General features: G+C 36.7%; 1 protein-coding gene across 1 annotated transcript in view; it reads right to left on the reverse strand.

Annotated features, from left to right (window-relative positions):
* The window catches only part of GALNT8 (polypeptide N-acetylgalactosaminyltransferase 8), a 44954-nt gene that overhangs the window by 15563 nt on the left and 14595 nt on the right, over window positions 1-14796 (reverse strand). Inside the window, exons 3-6 of the mRNA XM_044226413.1 lie at window positions 7307-7473; window positions 2239-2422; window positions 1091-1288; window positions 489-603 (exon numbers count right to left, since the gene is read on the reverse strand). Of these exons, the coding sequence (XP_044082348.1) occupies window positions 489-603; window positions 1091-1288; window positions 2239-2422; window positions 7307-7473 (664 nt within the window). The remainder of the gene's footprint in view (window positions 1-488; window positions 604-1090; window positions 1289-2238; window positions 2423-7306; window positions 7474-14796) is intronic.

Genomic DNA, 14796 nt, shown 5'->3' on the forward strand with positions numbered 1-14796 from the left:
TAGGGTCATCAATTCCAAGTAGAAAGGAATTGAAGGGAGTAGGTCTGAATAAACTTTAGAAAATATCTCATGCTTCCAGATACTATAATGGACTAGAGATCACCTGGTCTCAGGCATAGAATTTCAGGAATACTATAGAATTTCAGTATTCAAAAGGAATACTATAGGAGGGATATTTTAAGCATGAGATCTAGAAGATGCTTAGAAAAATGCTTGGAATGCTTATTCCCCTTAAGGTAAATAAGAATACCATCTGCTGAGTCTCAGTTCTATGTCTTTCATCCATATCTTCCAGATTATATAAACCTCTACCAGAAAGCTCCACTCCAGAAGTTTTACTGCCTATTCCTAGTGACTCGGAAGCATGAGAGTTTATCCATCTCTTGAGCCAATGACATTCAGCCTTCTTCCAGAATTCCAAAGACCATCCAACTCTCCAATTATTTTCCCCTCTGCTTTTTCTCATAATGAGAAAGAAATGTACCCACCCTCAAGCCGAGTTCCACATTCTCTCCTCCATAGACCAGCATCCCACCATCCAGAGATCCAATCTCTTCCAGAAAGATCCTGTTGGCAGCCAAGATGCCCATGATGGAAGGACTCCTATAGAACACACAGTAAGAGAGTTACTAACCTCTTGATGAGGAATAGGTCAAGATGGCGGTGACGGATGGGAAGCCAATGATGATCTGGCTTCCAAAGGTCTGCTCAAGCCCCTTCTCATCCTGAAGGCTTTTCCTAAACCCTCAGGCTGAACCAAGTACATATAGCCTTACTTCACCCTCATGCTGCCATAGCCCTTCCTGAATTATAATGAAATTAAACCTTTTTCATCTTCATATCCCTACTTCATAGCCTGATAAATGCTTAAAATGCCTCAAATGTTTTTTTAAACAGTATATATTTTGCTTTTTGTTTGAAAGCCCTTAGATAGTCTGAAGTGCCTTTTTTTTTCTCTATCCTCTTTCACCCCATCTCCTCCATTTCTCCTATCCACTCCCAGCAGTATACCATAAAAGATAAAAAAAACCCACACCATCTATTCCTGATTTCCCATGTTCTAATCAAGTTCCCTAAACCTCAGACTTACTTTACTGGAGCAGTGGCATCATGCTGATCAAACCAGGCCTTTGGTAGTGGATCATAGCGGCACCATAGTTCCCAGTTAAAGCCATCAACTGCCAATGCATACTTTTCCAGTTCAAAGGTATCAAAATGAATATTATCAAACACAGGAGACACAATCACAGTGTGGTCTTCCTGAATCCGAGCCAAAATGGGCTCTGCCCTAGAAGAAGAGTGTGTAACAAATCCAGGTTGGATATGAAAGGAAGTAGAAGAAGCAAGCAAACAAGGTGAACCATGAGAGACTATGGACTCTGAAAAACAATCTGAGGGGTTTGAAGTGGGGGGGGGGGGTGGGAGGTTGGGGTACCAGGTGGTGGGTATTATAGAGGGCACGGCTTGCATGGAGCACTGGGTGTGGTGAAAAAATAATGAATAATGTTTTTCTGAAAATAAATAAATTGAAAAAAAAAAAAAACTTCTTCAAGCACCTTGCCCTGATATTGAGCACCTTTTTCACTTATGCTGTGCTGGGCTGTGAGTAGGATACTCCACAGTGCAGAGATCCTTTTCAGTTTTCAGAATACTTGAAGCTACTAGCAGCAGACCTATGTCAATAACAGATTTGGAATTGGTACCCAAATATCACTCTCAAGTCATTATTAACAGGAGTATTGGTATTCTGCCTAAATTTACATTAACTCTTTGGATCTCCCTGTTTCCAAAATGATGTCTATTACTATTTGATTCTCCAAAGAATACAACTTTCTCTGTATCATGTAATTACAGGACTGAGAAAAACATTAGGAATTATCAAAAGATAATTTCTTCATTTTTGTAATTAAGGACATAAAAGTCTAGTTAGGTGTGACTTATTTAGTCACAAAGTTATTTTGCAAAGTCAGCACTCTAAGTTTGTCAACTCCAAGGTTATCAACACTCCAACCCCACAGTTATTTCCTTTTTTTTCTTTTTTTTTCCTTCCATAACACTAAAACACTTCCTTAGTCAACCAAATTCCCTGAGTAAAAACACCCTGTCTCTGGATATTTTCTTTGTTTGAGGTCTAGTGCTATATTTCCCTATTTCCATAATACCCTGTCTTTTATGTAGTACCTTTTCAATATCTCCCTTCTCCCCTTTGTTAGGAGAAGAAATCTCCTGCAGCCTTACCACCCAACGTTCACTTCAACATGAGCATCCAAGATGGCAATCACATCAGCTGTGGCCACTTTCCTGCCAGTGTTGCGTGCTTGAGCAAGACCCTCTCTCTTCGTATGTCGAATTATTTTTAGTAGTCCTGGATACTTCCGGTTGTAAAGCTTTATCTTCTCATCCAAGCGTGTCTTTAGTTCTCCTGCCAACCAAATGCACACCTATAGATATTCTGCGTGCAATAACCAATGTGCTGTCAAAATTTCACACTATTATATAGTAGTGGCTGAACTACCTCCAGTTAAGGATGAGCAACTTACCATCTTGGGTGAGAAATAAATAGTGTTTCCCTTGCACCTACTTCTCTCCATTCTATCCTCAGGCTTAATGCTCCATTCCTAATCTCCTTTCCCTTGAAGTTAAACTATCTTAGAATAATCACATTGTTTACCATGTAACAAGGATTGTTATTTATGCTTTATGTGTGTTGAGAATTCTCACAGGTCTACCTACCTGACCTAACTAAGGTAGAGGTGCTGGTGAACAGACATTGTGGAGACTGCCTGGAATGTCTTTCCCATGGCTAAACTCTCAAGATTTTCTGAAGACGACACAAACAACTGAAACTGTTTTCTCTTGTTTTACATATTTCTATCCAAGGACCAATTTTGGGCAGAACACCCAAGCTAATCGCTTTTCTAGCTTCTAGCTAATGAATTTATCCCCAAATTGTGCAAACAGGATTCACTATTCCCAGATCGTTGCCATTTTTTCTTCTTTCTTTCCCCTCTCTTTTATAAAGGCTGTCTATAAATTTGTTCTTTGATTCAGCCTACCAGTTGACTTCCTCATATGTATGAGAACAACTTGCATACAAATCACTAAGCAGTGTTTAAAATATCCAACCGAGAGACTGAGTTTTCCATTGATAACATTAATTTATTTTAACTTCAAATTATCTTATAAGGTAGGTATTTCAGTATCCTCACTTTACAGTCAAAAAAACTGAAGCACAGAGAGATTAAGAAACCTGCCCAAGTTACACTTCTAATAAGTGGCACTTCCTGGATGTGAACTCACGTTGTGTCTAACCACCAAGCCATGCTGCCTCAAGAACCATGTGTGTGCCTAGTTGGGTTTATCATGATCTCCTCCCATTCCTCTCTTTCCAGAGTCCAGAGATGAGATTCTTGCCAGTTCCTCCCTCAGAAGAAAAGTAGATTTATGAGTGCTGGAGTGATCAAGATCTGGAAACAATACCCACACGACTGTGGCACAAAAATTTGCCCTATGTTAGAAGTTTCCCAGATGCACCCCAGGAAGACTGACTCAATAATTGAAAATTTCTTCAAGAAAAAATCAAGGTGAATGGAAAACCTAGAAATCCTGGTGGATGTGTTATAATCATTGAAAGGAGCAAGAACAGGATTACCATAACTTCTGAGGTAGGTACCTTTCCCTAAAAGGCATTTTAAAAATCTCACCAAAAAATATAAAGAACAATCTGTGTGGTTGGTCGTACATAGTTGTTAAGAGCATAATTAGGAATTACAGCACTTCCAGATTAACCAGGATAAAGAAGAGAAGGAAGATGAGGATTAAAAATCACTTGAGTATTCAATATGAGTCCTTAAATAAACTCTGTGAACAAAAAAGGTGGGGGAAAAAAGTTTGCCATAGACCCTGGATATCTAGTGTGTAATTCAGCCTCCCTCACTATCTAATTCTGTCACTTCTCATTTGGGAATATCTGTTTCCTCAGCTTAGAAGAAAGGCTGGATAATATGTCAGGATCCTTCCAATTCCAAAATTTTATGACTTATAGATCCTGATTTATCCTCTCAGAAATAATGACTACAGTCCAGCACAAGAATTAAAGACCCTTCAGTGGACCTTCTAAAGTAAGCTTGTGCTCCCTTCTCAGTCTTGCTCTCCCACTGGTCCTCTTTGTCCCCAAATTCTTTATTCCAGGATGCTCAGCTCAAGCTGCTTCTGGCTTTGACAGATTTGCTCATATCATTCTTTCCATCACTCTCTATCTCCCACACCCACATACACACACCCAATCTTCCACTGTTTTTTTTTTTCCTAAATTCTACCAAATTTTCAAGCCCCAATCCAAGTCCTCCTCCTCCTGGAAGGCTCTCTAGCTCATCCCAGCCATTTCTCCAGGCTTTCTTGCCCTCACTGACAGCTCACTCAATTTGACACACCATTCTTCATATATTGAAATATCTTTCCATGGGTATGTCTTGCCTCATAAATTAATACGGGAATTTCTTGAAATCACTGACATTGTCTTCCCTGCATAGTGCCTGTTTTTGGTGCAAACTCAATAAATAGTTTAGTTATAAAATTTGCCTAAAATTGGAGAGAAAATAGAGAATCCCAGTTATATTAGTACAAATTCTGAAAAAATTGGATTAGTTCTATTGACAGTTGAAATATTTGACAGGATAAAAATGAAGCTTCATATCTAGGGGGAAAGGGATGGGGACATAACCAAGTTATGGCATTTCAACACACTACAAATTATTTTAAGGCAAATAGGGAGTAATAACTCTACTTCACATTTATTGGGAGCAAGTCCTATGTTGAGGACTTTACATGTCTTATTTAATCTTCAAAATTGTGCTATCAGGTAAACACTATTATTTCCACTGTATTACAGATGAGGAACTGGAGACATAAAGTAGTTGAGTTTCTTGCTCCACAAAGTCAAATGAACAGTAAGTTTCTCTTGTGGCCTATGTGGTAGACTTCCATTTATTTTCTTCAATTTAACACAAAACAGATTCTTAAGTTCTGTGTAGAACCAATCTAGTTGATATTTTCATGGTTAATGAGAGAGAAGCTAATTCCTGTCCCAGGGACATTGGTCAAAGAATGACTAACAGTCCCCTCTTCTGTGCCCATTTATACATTATCTCTATGAAAAGCATAATGGGTTCTTGACCAAAGTGAGAGAGATGTGTTATATGATAGGGAAATGGTTTGGAACGATCCAGAGTTTTGCTTGACTTCTCTTTATGTGTCTACCCAATGTAGACAAAAGATAATCTTGTACCTTTCAATTTCATTGTTCCATAGGTAGAAATCTTGAAATAATTCTTATCTACTCTTTATGAAATGTGGAATTAAAGAGTCACTGATTTTTCTCCCACAGGAAATGATATCTTCAGGGGTCCCTCAACTTAGCTCTTACATTTCTCCCATGAAAAAGCGGAGTCTCAGACAGGTGAGATGATTTGAAGCAAATCATCTCAAATCACCTCAAATTTGCCTCAAATCATCTCACAGAGACAGGAAGTGGTGCCAAGGTGTGTTCAAATGTCTAGGACAGAAGTCTTTCTAGTCAAGTTCTTATTTCTTACTAAAAAACCAGGTGGTCTGCCCAGAAAGGAATGAACTCAGCCATTTTCTTTTCTTTGGTTTTCAATGGAATTCAGCTTAGGAACTGTACCTTCATAATTATTTTTTGTGCATTTATATTGAAATGACAAGAAAGGAAGGTATTTAAAACATTAAAGGAATATTTTTAGTGTCTGGAAATCCATAAAGCAAAGTTTAGAGGTCATTTGCCTCTTCTTCTTGGGTCAAACTGCCCCTAATTTGAATCTGCAATAAGTTCCTGTCTGGTATTTAAAGATCCCCCAGAGAAGGAAAATATTCTGCCTCCCATGATCAGCCACTCCACAGTCCCTACTCTCAGAAATTTCTTCCTTATTGCTAGCCCAAATCTCTATGACTTTTTTCTAGTTTCTTCAAAATCTAAAAAACTAAGATCTAACTCTGGCTGAGAGGTTACTATGTGCTAAGTACTATTCATAACCTACATATTATATTAGTGAACCTAGTGGCTAGAGATAGGGCTCTGGAATCTGCAAATCTCAATTTTTTCTCTTACCAGCACTGCGGTATTTAGCAAATTCCTTAGCCAGACTATCCTTTAGGTTTTTGCATCTGTAAAACGGCCAAAACAGTGGTTCTTCCCCATAGGCTATTATAATGATTAAAACAGTTAACACACATAAGGTGCTTGGAACAATGTCAGCTACCATGGTTATCTCATGTAACTCTCCTTACAGTTTATGAGATAGTTATTATTACCAACATTCATGTTTTGCAGATAAGGAAATCGGAACATGGAGAAGTTGAGATACCCATGGACATGGAGCTTATAAAGAAAAAACCGGGATTCTAAGATCCCAGAAAATAAGGAGTCAGGTCCACAATCTCCCACTTCTCCCTGTCCCCTCTGGTGAACTAGATAGGGATGGGGAGGGGGCATGCTGTGAGCAAGAAACGTGGCCACTTGTCCTCCATGCTATTTGTTATGCTCCACAAATAAGTGGAGGACAAGGGGCGTTAGAGAAGAGTAGGGAATTTGGGTAAATTGGAAGGGGAGGTGAACCATGAGAGACTATGGACTCTGAAAAACAGTCTGAGGGGTTTGAAGTGGCGGGGGAGTGGGAGGTTGGGGTACCAGGTGGTGGGTATTATAGAGGGCACGGCTTGCATGGAGCACTGGGTGTGGTGAAAAAATAATGAATACTGTTTTTCTGAAAATAAATAAATTGGAAAAAAAAGAATATATGAAAAAAAAAAAAAAAAAAGAAACGTGGCCACTGTGAAGAGTCTCCACATCCAGAGCTCCATTTTCTCTGGATTTAATTACCCAGGAAGATTGCTTTTCCTCATAGGGAACAGTTCTGACTCCCTTCTTGGTATCTGATGTCTAATTTTGGACCCCACTTCACTCCCTCAGGTCTCCATCATGGTGCATAGAAAGGCTTTGGAGCCACTCAGTCCTGGACCTCACTCAGCTCCACCATTAACTTGCTATGCAATTTGGTCACATTATGTGCTCTAACTCTCTGTGTCTTAGTTTCCCCATCTGCATCATCAAGACGATGATCTTCTGCCTCGACTTTGTGAAGATTAATGTGTCCAGCACATAGGGCCTCAGTAAATGATCCCTTTCTCTTCACTATAGAAGGAGCTCAAAGTGTCCTAAACTCTAAGAGAAAACACTTTCCCAGCCAACACAGTCAACAAACTATTATTCTTTGATCAAGTTGCTCACCATTTGAGCTAAAATCATCCACCAAGATGATCTCCTTTAACAACTGAGAGGGGGTGCGGTTGATGACACTAGTGATAGCACGTTGTATAATGGACAGAGCTTCATTCATGAATATGAGAATGACACCAAGGGATGGGAGTTGTGAAGGGTATGTCTTCTGAAGACACCTACAAGAAAACAATTTTAAATAACTATATTATTTTTTAAAAATTATGTAAACATTACTATCCAATATACCCCTTCACTATAGATGATGATTTAATATATCCATCAGCTCACCAACCCCAAACTCTTTAGGAAGGGAAATTCTCAGGTGATTGCCAAAGTAGCAAGATTTTATATCTATTTAACCAAAAATTTCCTGTAATGAGGATAAATTATATTAATTCATATTAATTCACATTTGAATTAATATGAAGATTATTCATATTAATCTTCAGTGGATGGATCCACTCTACCATCTAACATTCCCCAAAAAGGAATCCCTATTCTTCTCCCATCTCTAAATTTTCTTTCTTGCCAGGGGTCTTCTGTCATGGCCATCACATTTTCTCCATGTTCTCAAACTGTCAGTCATTTCTGACACAAACCTCTACTTCACTACTACAGAGAAGTTCAGAACTGTTCAAAGAATTATGCTTGGTAATTAAACTAATTTCATAGTTTACCTTATTAAATACTTAACACATGCCAGATACTAGCTTACTCTTTGCTTTTAACATCTTTATTGAGATATGCTTCATGTATTATAAAAATTCACCTATTTAAAAATAAACAAGTGTTTTTATAACATTCACAGTGTTGAGCAACCATTACCACTGTCAAATTTTAGAACATTTTCATCACACTAAAAAGAAACTCCATACCCATTACCAGTCACTGTCCATTTCTCCCCAACCCATTCCACCCCAACTCCCTTCAGCCAAAGGCAACCACTAATCTACTTTCTATCTCTATAGAATTGTCTATTCTGGCTTTTCATATAAATGGAAATATAGTATGTTGTTTTTTATGACTATCTTCTTTCACTTAGCATAATGTTTTCAAGGTTCATCCACATAGTGGCATGCATCAGACCTTCATCCTTTTTTATTGTCAAATAATATTCCATTGCATGGATACACCACATGTTTATCCATTCATCAGCTGTTGGACACTTAAAATGTTTTACATTTTTTGGCTGTTGCTAATTCCATTGTGAACATTCTTGAACAAGTTTTGTGTTGGCATATGTCTTCATTTCACTTATATATACACCTAAGAGTACAATTGCTAAGTCAAAGGACAACTCTGTTTAACAATTTGATGAACTGCTGTAGTGTTTTCCAAAGTAGCTATACCATTTTACATTACCACCAGAATGAATGAGGGTCCTAATTTCTCTACAACCTGGACAACACTTGTTATTATTTATCATTTTGCTGATAGTCATCCCAGTGGGTGTGAAGTATTACCTCCCTGTGACTTTGATTTCCATTTCCCCAATAAGTAATGATGTTAAGCACCTTTTATTTTTCATTTTTCTATTAATTTATTTTATTTAAATTCAATGAGTTAATATACAGTTAATATATCATTAGTTTCAGGTGTGCTTTTTGGCCATGTGTGTATCTTTTTTGGAGCAATGTATGTCTTTATTTTTAATTTGGTTATTTGTCTTTTTATTATTGAGTTTTAAGAGTTACTAATGTATTCTAGATTCAAGTACTTTATCAGATATATGGTTTGCAAACATTTTCTCCTAGCCTGTGAGCTTTTTTTAACCTTCTTGATGATATTATTTGCAGCAAAAATTTTTCAGTTTTGATAAAGTCTAATTATTACTTATGCTTTTAGTGCCGCATCTAAAAACCATTGACTAACCCATGATCTCTGAGATTTACTCTTGTGTTTTCTCTTAAGAGCTTTAGTTTTATTTACATCTATGATCATTTGAGTTGATATTTATGAGTTGTATGATATAAGAGCCTAGTTTCATCTGTTAGCATATAACTAACCAGTTGTCTCAGTGCCATCTGTTGAAGAGATAATTCTTGCCCTCATTCTGTTGTCTTAGTACCTCTAAAGAGGAAAAACTCTCCTGTGTATCTCTTTCTCTCTACTCACAGCTACTCATAATGAAAACCTTGATGACCAGATAGTGTGTTGTGTTTTTTTTTCCTCCACATCAAATAATTCTGTGACACCAGTTGAGTGTCCTATAATTTAGCTGAATTCTGATACTACTTACCTGAAGTTAATGTCAGATCACACAGGTTAAGAGTTCACACCCACAAGACACCCCCCCACACACACACACACACCACTCTGGATGCCAATCACAAGTTCAGGTTGTTATCAGTGCTTCTGGCCCACTAGCTATAGATCAGAAGTTTCCAAGACCCCCTACTTGGGTTAATTTGCTAGAACAGCTCACAGAACTCAGGAAAACAGTTTACTTACTAGATTACCAGTTTATTAAGAAGTTTATTAAGTTTATTACCAGTTTATTAAGAAGAATACTAAAAGATATGAGTGAATTGCCGTGTGGAGAGATATACAGGATAAGGTTCCAAAAGGTCCAGAGCACAGGGTCTTCTGTCCCAAGTGGAGTTTTGGGGTACAGCACACCCCTGGCATGCTCCATGCTTCAAAAGACATAATTGATAAGATCATTGCCTGTTAGTGGTCAAGTCTATCTCCATCCCCACTCTCCTCTCTGAAGATATAGAGGAGCTGAATATCCCAACCTTATAGAGTTCATTACATCCTTAGAGGGTTTCCAAGAGTCACCTTATTAACTCAGGGCTGAAAGGAGCTTGTTAAAGATACCAAAAGACACTTTCATCTCTCTTCTAACTTAGGAAATTACAAGGATTTTAGATACTCCATGTCAGGAACAGGGGTGAAGACCAAATATATATTTCTTAGTATAAGTCACAATATAATGACACCCTTGTCAAGAATCAATTGACCATAAAAGTAACAGCTTATTTCTGGGTATTGATTCTATTCCACAGATTTATATATCTATCCTTAACCACTTAAAACTTGTCTTGATGATTATAGCTCTGTAGTAAGTTTTGAAATAGAGAAAATCTGAGTCCTGTAACTTTATTCTTCTTTTCTCTATTCTCTATTCTTTTTCAAGGTGTTTTGGCTATTGAGATCATTTATGTTTTCATTTTAATTTTGGGATCAACTTGTCAATTTCTACCCAAAATTCAGTTTTAGGTCAAACTGGAGACTATGGTTATTTTAACACATTAAATGTTCCAACAATGAATATGGGATGTTTTCCATTTATTTAAATCTTTAATTTCTTAACTCATGTCTTATAGTTGTCCATCTACAGGCTTTCACTTCATTGTTAAATTTATTCCCAAGTATTTTTGAGGCTAAATGACATTGTTTTCTTAATTTTATTTTTGAATTGTTAATTACAAATCTGTAGAAACATGATTAAATTTTGTGTATTGATCTTGCATCTTGCAACTCTGCTGTATTCATTTATTGTTTCTAATGGTTTTTAATGGGTTTTTATGATTTTCTATATAAAAGATCATGCCACCTGTGAATAGAAAGAGTTTTACTTTTTCCATCTTAAAATGGTTGCCTTTATTTCTTTTTCTTGCCTGACTAAAATATTGAATACAAGTATTGATGTCCAACATACTTATTTAGTTTCATCATATGGGGAAAGCTTTCCATCTTTCACCATTAGAATAATATGGGCTTTTTGTAGGTGCCCTTTGCTAGGTTGAGGAAGTTCCCATCTAGTCCTTGCTTGTTGAGTGTTTTTTAATCATGAAAGGGTTGGATTCTGTCAGGTACTTTTTTCTGTGTCTCTTGAGATGATAGTGTGGCTTTTGTCTTTTATTCTATTAAGATGATGTATTACATTGATTTTCAGAGTTTGAATCAACTTTATTTTGTTGGCTTAAATCCCAGCTTGATTGTGGTGTGTAATCCTGTTTCTATTCTGTTATAATCAGTTTGCTCATGTTTTGTTAGGGATTTTGACATCTATAGTCAAAATCCTCTATCCCTATAAGGGATGCTGCTCTGCAGTTTTCTTTTCTTGCAAGGTATTTATCTGGCTTTGGTATCAGGGTAAAACTGACCTCATATAATGAGTTGTGGAGTGTCCCCTTCTCTTCTATTGTTAGGAAGAGTTTAAGAAGAGTTGAAGGTAATTCATGTTTAAACTTTGGTAGAATTCACCAGTGAAGCTGTCTGGACCTGAGTAGTAATACAGTTACTAATTCAGTCTCCTGTGAGAGTTCTACTCAGATTTTCTATTTCCCCTTCTGCCAGTTTTGGTAGTGTTTGTAAGAATTTGTACACTTCTTCTAGATTATCTAGTTTGTTGGGAGAGAGTTGTTACAGTACTCCTTAATAGTCTTTTATTTCTATCAGGCCGATAGTGATGAACTTCTTCCAATCATGATTTTTGTCTTTTCTGTTTTTTTCTTGGTCAGGCTAGCTAAAGTTTTATTAATTTTGTTACTCTTTTAAAACACAACTCTGTTGGCTTTCTCTATTCTTTTTCTTTTTTTTCCAAAGATTTTATTTATTTATTTGACAGACAGAGATCACAACTATGCAGAGAGGCAGTCAGAGAGAGAGGGGGAAGCAGTCTCCCTGCTGAGCAGAGAGCTCCATGCGGGACCCAATATGGGGCTCAATGTGGGGCTTGATCCCAGGACCCTGAGATCATGACCTGAGCCAAAGGCAAAGGCTTAACCCTCTGAGCCACCCATGTGCCCCTGTTTTTCTATTTTTTAGTTCATGTATTTCCACTCCAGAAACTTTAAATGATTTTTTTAATGAACTCTTGTAGCCATCTAGTTATTTCATGGGAAAGAAGAAATGATACACTTAACATTCTGCCATTCTGAAGGAAGACTCAATCCATATATTTTTTTTTAAATGTAAAGTAACTGCCAACGTGTATTTTTTTCTTTCAGTATTTTTTTTAATATTTTAAGTACTTTATTTAATTATTATATTACAGGAAGCCCATACTTGGGAATACAACATAGTGTTAAACTTTTTTTCTCTTTTTAAAAATTTTTATTCTTTAATTTCTTTTCAGTGGTATTTTTTTAATTGTGCTATGTTAGTCATCATACAGTACATCATTAGTTTTTTTTAAAGATTTATTTATTTATTATTTGACTTACAGAGATCACAAGAAGGCAGAGAAGCAGGCAGAGAGAGAGGAAGGGAAGCAGGCTCCCTGCTGAGCAGAGTCTGATGCGGGGCTTAATCCCAGGATCCCAGGATCATGACCTGAGCTGAAGGCAGAGGCTTTAACCCACTGAGCCACACAGACACCCCCATCATTAGTTTTTGATAAGGTGTCCCATGATTCATTATTAATTGCCAACATTTAAAAAAAATCCAGGCTTTTGATCTCTCTGAAAAACTGAACATCTCTCTCCATCCACCTTCCCTGCTGATAGCACCTCCTCTGACCAGAGTTCGAGTTGCTACAGTTACTCACAACATAGGTTTCCCTGTTTACCACACCCCTTATATGGTAGATCTATATAGACATTTGAGCTGCAGCCCCTGAGAGTACAAGAAATTTTAGGCAAAGACTGCAGTACACATGAATCCACAAGGACACAAAAGACCACGCACTGTTTGAAGAACTGCACTGCTCAGCAATAGAGGCAAAAAATAAGACTGGACAGACCAGTAGGACAAAACAATGAAGACTAACAAAAATAGGTAGGTTCTGAAAAGTTCTAAGCAAAGGACAGGTATGGTAAGTATGAAGACCTCATCCAAGACAAGCCCTGAAGATTGAAAGGAAGAATGGTCTCAGTCTGATTTCCTGGTCACTTGACTATGGTGAGCAGGTAGTCCCAAAATACATGAAATAAAAACTGACAGAACTGAAAGAAGTAAGAGACGATTGAACAACAATAATTAGAGACTTCAATATGCCACTTCTGATAATAGATACAACTAGGCAAAGAAAAGATGAGGCAGAAGACTAAACTACACTACAAACCAACTAGATCTAACAGACATCTAGAGAACACTCTACCCAATAACAGCGTAATACTTTCAAACTACACATACAGCATTCTCCAGAAGAGACCATTTTGCTAGCATAGAAAATAAGCCTCAATAATTTTTTAAGATTAAGTTAATACAAAATATGATTCTCTCTTTACAATGGAGTGACATTAGAGATAAAAACAAAAAAAGGGAAAATTCACAAATATGTGGAAATTAAACAATACATTCCTAAGTAACCACTGAGTCAAAAAAAATCACAATGGAAACTAGAAAATACATTGAGATGACTGAAAAAACAAAGCACAATGTACCAAAACTTTTGGAATAGAGCTAAAGAGGAGCTAGGAAACAAATTTATAGCTATCAATAAGTATGTTTTTTTAAAAAAGAATGATCTCAATTTCAATAATCTAGCCTTATACCTGAAGAAAACAGAAAGTGCGAACTAAATCCAAAGCAAGGAAAAGGAAGGAAATAATAAAGATGAGAGTAAAAATACATAAAAGGGAGAACAGATATGAAAATTGAGACAATCAGTGAAAAGTTGGTTCTTTGAAAACATCAACAAATTTTACAAATGTTCAGCTAGACTGACCAAGAAAATAATAAGAATATTCAAATTATCAAAATCAGGAATAAAAGGGGGACATCACTATTGATCTTCCTGAAATTAAAGAAGATTATAAAGGAACACTATAAACAAATAATCTTCTCACAAATTAGAAAATTTAGATTAGATGGACAAATTCCTAAAGAGGCATAAATTATCAAAAGAAACTAAACACCTAGCCTCAGCAATCAGACAACAAAAAGAAATTAAAGGCATCCAAATCAGCAAAGAAGTCAAACTATCACTCTTTGCAGATGATATGATACTTTATTTGGAAAACTCAAAAGACTCCACTCCAAATCTTCTAGAACTTGTACAGGAATTCAGTAAATTGTAGGGATATAAAATCAATGCACAGAAATCAGTTGCATTTCTATACACCAGCAGTAAGACAAAAGAAATAGAAATTAAGGACTCAATCCCATTTACAATTGCATACCAAACCATAAAATACCTAGGAATAAACGTAACCAAAGAGGCAAAGAATCTATACTCAGAAAACTATAAAGTACTCATGAAAGAAATTGAGGAAGACACAAAAAAATGGGGAAAAGTTCCATGCTCATAGATTGCAAGAACAAATATTGTGAAAATTTCTATGCTACCTAAAGCAATCTACACGTTTAATGCAATCCCTATCAAAATCCCATCCATTTTTTTTCAAAGAAATGGGACAAATAATCTTAAAATGTATATGGAACCAGACAAGACCTCAAATAGCCAGAGGAATGTTGAAAAAGAAAGCCAAAGTTGGTGGCATCACAACTCCAGACTTCAAGCTCTGTTACAAAGCTGTCATCATCAAGACAGTATAGTGCTGGCACAAAAACAGACACATAGGTTGATGGAACAGAATAGAAAGCCC

The sequence above is a fragment of the Neovison vison genome, chromosome 12 (assembly GCF_020171115.1).
Source record: "Neovison vison isolate M4711 chromosome 12, ASM_NN_V1, whole genome shotgun sequence".
NCBI lineage: Eukaryota > Metazoa > Chordata > Mammalia > Carnivora > Mustelidae > Neogale > Neogale vison.